The sequence below is a fragment of the Herpailurus yagouaroundi genome, unplaced genomic scaffold, assembly GCF_014898765.1.
Source record: "Herpailurus yagouaroundi ecotype Mexico unplaced genomic scaffold, PumYag 162, whole genome shotgun sequence".
Taxonomy (NCBI): Eukaryota; Metazoa; Chordata; class Mammalia; order Carnivora; family Felidae; genus Herpailurus; species Herpailurus yagouaroundi.
In genome coordinates, this window is record NW_024412403.1 from 1,966,631 (window position 1) to 1,970,990 (window position 4,360).

The 4,360-nt window shown below is 62.5% G+C and overlaps 3 protein-coding genes and 1 long non-coding RNA gene across 6 annotated transcripts in view; 3 read left to right on the forward strand and 1 right to left on the reverse strand.

The window, feature by feature from the left end:
• Nucleotides 1–515, forward strand: part of LOC121035865 (keratin-associated protein 12-1-like) — a 16,640-nt gene extending 16,125 nt beyond the window's left edge. For both annotated transcript variants that reach the window (XM_040483766.1, XM_040483767.1), the window contains one exon: nt 1–515. In XM_040483766.1, coding sequence (XP_040339700.1) covers nt 1–234 — 234 coding nt within the window. In that variant the 3' untranslated portion in view covers nt 235–515.
• Nucleotides 1–4,360, forward strand: part of TSPEAR (thrombospondin type laminin G domain and EAR repeats) — a 151,093-nt gene that overhangs the window by 35,226 nt on the left and 111,507 nt on the right. The gene's annotated exons all lie outside the window — the stretch shown is intronic.
• LOC121035869 (uncharacterized) overlaps nt 1–4,360 on the forward strand; it is a 41,926-nt gene that overhangs the window by 28,703 nt on the left and 8,863 nt on the right. The window contains exon 2 of the long non-coding RNA XR_005793121.1: nt 4,096–4,172. This is a non-coding gene — a long non-coding RNA (uncharacterized LOC121035869). The remainder of the gene's footprint in view (nt 1–4,095; nt 4,173–4,360) is intronic.
• Nucleotides 3,368–4,360, reverse strand: part of LOC121035866 (keratin-associated protein 10-8-like) — a 1,408-nt gene continuing 415 nt past the window's right edge. The window contains exon 2 of the mRNA XM_040483768.1: nt 3,368–4,279. Coding sequence (XP_040339702.1) covers nt 3,668–4,279 — 612 coding nt within the window. The 3' untranslated portion in view covers nt 3,368–3,667. The remainder of the gene's footprint in view (nt 4,280–4,360) is intronic.

Genomic DNA, 4,360 nt, shown 5'->3' on the forward strand with positions numbered 1-4,360 from the left:
TGCCAGGCGTCCTGCTACGTGCCCAGCTCCTGCCAGGCGTCCTGCTATGTGCCCAGCTCCTGCCAGGCGTCCTGCCGCGTGCCTGTGAGCTGCAAGCCTGTTGTGTACCTGCCTGTGAGCTGCAAGCCTGTTGTGTGTGTGACCTCCTCCTGCCAGTCCTCCGGGTGCTGCCGGCCCTCCTGCCCCACCCTGGTCCTCAGGCCTGTTCCCTGCGGCACCCCTAACTGCGGCTAGCCCGTGGCCTCCTGGGACCCCTCCTCCGTGGGGCCAGAAGCAGCTGCTGTCTGAACTCCCGGCAGGCAGACCTCGTCCACCTGAGACCTTCTGACCTGACGAGACCATCTTACAGCAAAGCCGCCTGATCCCCACTAACCAAGCGGACAGAGTCACCCCCGGCGTCCCCCGACCCCAGCCCGGGTCGTCCACACGGCACCCACCCTGGCTGGTGCAAGCGCCCAGGCTCTGCAGCCGCCAGCACTGAGCTCTAATAAATCCCAGAGTGCATGTGAAGCCCACCCGAGCGTGTATGCTGTCTCTCCTTAGTGCTTTCCTCAAACTGCTTCCTCCAGGGCTCGCTCCCAGGCTTCTGGAAATCTCCTTCTGCAAAGAAGCCACAGGGGACCAGATGGCTGTGCCCGGGGGACTGACCACTCAAAGGCGGCCCCTTGGGCGTGTGGGCAGTCCTAGCTCAGCCCGACGGGCCCCCAGGGCTTCCTGTGTCCCTTGAACGTGAGGTCAGTTCTCACGCAGCTCTGGGCGGACCCAGGGTGACCCTCTGACTTTGTGAGGTTAAAAGTCCCCTGCTTGGCAATTACTATGCGAGCCCACCCCGGTCTAACCATTAAAACTGTCTGATCCATACAGAGTACAGCTCCTCCTGCAAACGTCCGGGGGCACAGGGCTTTGTGGGTAACTTCCGTGGGCCCCGGAGATGTCCGCGCCCCCATGCCCGGAATCAGCGACTGCAGCCCTACAGGCGAGGCGGCTTCCCAGACGGGGTGCACGGAGGGTCTCGCAATGGGAGACGCACTGGAGTAGCCGGGCGGGCCCGTGTCATCCCGGGGACAGGCGGGAGACGCGCAGAGAGGGCGTGGTCGTCGGCACAAGGAAGCCGAGGCACACTGGGGTGCCGGGGGGAAGCTGTTTGGGAACTGAGAAATAGTGTAAGAGGAACACCATCAAGGGGGGGTCCTTCCTGCAGCGGACACATATCTGGAAACTTCCCTTATCGTGAGGTCACGGGATAATAGAGGATGTGAAATTCAGGAGCGGCTCTCAGAGCACCGACCTTTCGCAGCCCTTCCTCGTCCTTGGTCCTGTTCGGACCCCACCGCCAGCCACTGTCCCACCGTCACAGGAGCTCAGTCGTTGCGTCAGGCCCTCGTCTTGCACACACCCTCCCTCCAGGACCCCGGGGCCATGGGCCCACCCACCAGGCAGCAGGGAGGCCCTCCCAGTGTCCTCAGTGATGCCTTGGAGGGGGCGACCGTTCTAGTCTCAGGCCCGATGGGTGACGGGGTGTCTGGGGTCGGGAGTTGCCCACAGACGGGCTCCCCCGAGATCTGGGGGGTCCCAGAACATGATGCACCGTGAACAGCGTTCAAGAAGCTTCCAACGGTAACGACAGCCATCACCTCCGACTCGTTCTCTCCTGGGTAGCGGTCCCCGCTGACGGTGTAGACGCTCTAGCTGGGAGTCGTCCCGCTGACGGTGTAGACGTTCTGTCTGAGAGCTGTCTGGCTGACCGTGTAGATGCCCCATCTGGGAGCAGTCTGGCTGATGGTGTAGAGATGCCCCATCTGGGAGCAGTCTAGTCCGGCTGACCGTGTAGATACCCCGAATGTGAGCAGTCTAGTCTGATTGACCATGTAGATGTCTATCTGGGAGCAGTCTGGCTATGTAGACGCACCGTCTGGGAGCAGTCTAGTCTGGCCGACCGTGTAGACGCCCTGTCTGGGAGCAGTCCACTGACCATGTAGATATTCCAGCTGGGACTAGTCCTACTGACTGTGTAGACGCCCCTCTGTGAGCAGTCTGGCTGACCATGTAGACACCCCATCTGGGAGCAGTCCAGCTGACCATGTAGATGCCCCAGCCAGGAGCACCTTGGCCTCAGGGTGGCCGGCCACGCCTTCTGCAGCTGTGACTGGCTTTCCCGGGGAGCCATCAGAAAGTCCTGGATGTTCTTGTGCCACGAGGCTGGGGTGGGGGCGGGGGCACGTCCTGCAGGGGCCCTGCCCCTCCCTCCCATGCACTATCCTGGCACCGTTGTGGGTTGTGGGTTGCTGGTTTCCACGTGAGTCAACATCCATGCACTGCACTCTTTTTGGTTCCCGATGAGGCGGAACTTCCTCACGTCTCTCACTCTGTGCTGTGAGGAATCCAATCTGCCCGTCTATCTGTGCAGACGGTAGAATTTTTCTTAAAATTCAAATGGACGAGGAATGGGCACAGGTTTTGAATAAATTTGGGGAAACTGAGGGATTTAGGAGTCAAGGCAGGTAACAATCCAGCCCCTTTCTCTTCACAGGCCCCTGAGGATTTTGCTCTGTCTTTGCTTCCCTGGGAGGGGGGTGGGGAGAGCCAGCCTCTGCGAAGAGGTACCTCTCGCTTCCGGCTGCCGGCCTCTGCTGTTCTGCTCTCGAGGGCCTCTTCCGTCTGTCCCTGGCACCAGGGACAAATAGGGAGCCTGATGCTGACCTGGTGGGTCTGGCCGGTGCTCCCTGACCCTCTCTAGTGCTAGTGGTCCACTGAGACTGCAGACTCATCCTCTTCCACTGTCCTGAGGATTTGTTCACAAGGCAGCGTTTTGCTCCCTGTCTCCTCAATCAGGCCTTGAAACCTGGAGCAGAATGCGTGATGCCTGAACCGACCCCTGCACCCCTCCTGGGGCCTGCGGGAATCTGCTGGTGCTTCAGAGCATCAGCCCTCGTGCCCAGACCAGCACGCAGGCGTTCCTGTGTGTGGACGCCTCTCTCCAAGGGCGTCAGCGAGGTGTTACTGGGCCCTCGGGTTCCCACCAGGTAGGGTCGTGCTGCCCCCAGCTCACCTTTAACCTGCACGGGCAGGGGGCCAGGCGTGGGCAGGGCCCAAGGCCCACTCAGGGCGCGAGGCTTCTGCAGCCACACTCACGTGCCGGGCCCAGCCCGGGGAAGGCCTGGCTCTTCCCCGGGAGGAAGGTGGGGCCGCGGGGTGGGAAGGGAAGTGGAGTATGCGGACAGCGTCCGCGTGCAGATCTCCTCTTTCGGGGGCTTTGAACTTGGACTTGGAGGCTACGTCTTTGTCGCTTGCTTCCACCAGGCAGAGCAAACGCTGCCCGCGTTGGCATGGTCTCTGGGCTCAGGGGAGAGGGAACAACACAGCCATCTCTGTTTCATGATCCAGACATTTTATTGATGATAGCAGTGGCCTTTGTCACCCGGAATGAGAGCAACCAGCCTGCAGGGGAGGGCTCCAGGGTGCAGCAGCCCCCCCACCCCCCCATTGAGAGACCTGTCTTTGCAGAAAGGGAAGCCGGGCATGTCCGGATCCCCGGGAGGCAGCAGCTGTGCGTCCACCGAGGGGCAGGGGCGTCCTGGCGCCCCCAGAGGGGTTCCGGGGCTCCTGAGAGAGGACGTCTGTGCTCTGGAGCAAAGATGGTAGCTCTAGAGGCAGAAGCTGGAGCCGGTCAGCAGCAGGGCTGGCCCAAGACAGGGCCGCAGCAGGCGGGGCGGGGGCACGCGGGGCGGCAGAGCAGGGATACACTGGAGGAGGGTTTGCAGCAGGGGCTGGGCTGGCAGCAGGAGGGGGCTGAGCAGGGGGAATCCTCGCAGCACACAGGGGTGTAGCACACGGGCTTGCAGCAGACAGGGGTGCAACAGGTGGGCCTGCACACGGGGCGGCAGAGCAGAGACACGCAGGAGGCCGGGCGGCAGCAGGAGGAGGCAGGGGCGCAGCAGGCAGGCCTGCACACGGGGCGGCAGAGCAGGGACACGCAGGAGGAGGGTCTGCAGCAGGGGCTGGGCTGGCAGCATGAAGAGGTTGTGCAGGAGGAGTCCTCACAGCACACAGGGGTGCAGCAGACAGGCTTGCAGCAGATAGGGGTGCAGCAGACAGGCTTACAGCACACAGGGGTGCAGCAGTCTTCCTGACAGGGGGAGGAGGTGCAGCAGGACGGCTGGCAGCATGAAGAGGTTGTGCAGGGGGAGTCCTCACAGCACACAGGGGTGCAGCAGACAGACTTGCAGCACACAAGGGTGCAGCAGACGGGCTTGCAGCACACAGGGGTGCAGCAGACAGGCTTACAGCACACAGGGGTGCAGCAGTCTTCCTGACAGGGGGAGGAGGTGCAGCAGGACGGCTGGCAGCATGAAGAGGTTGT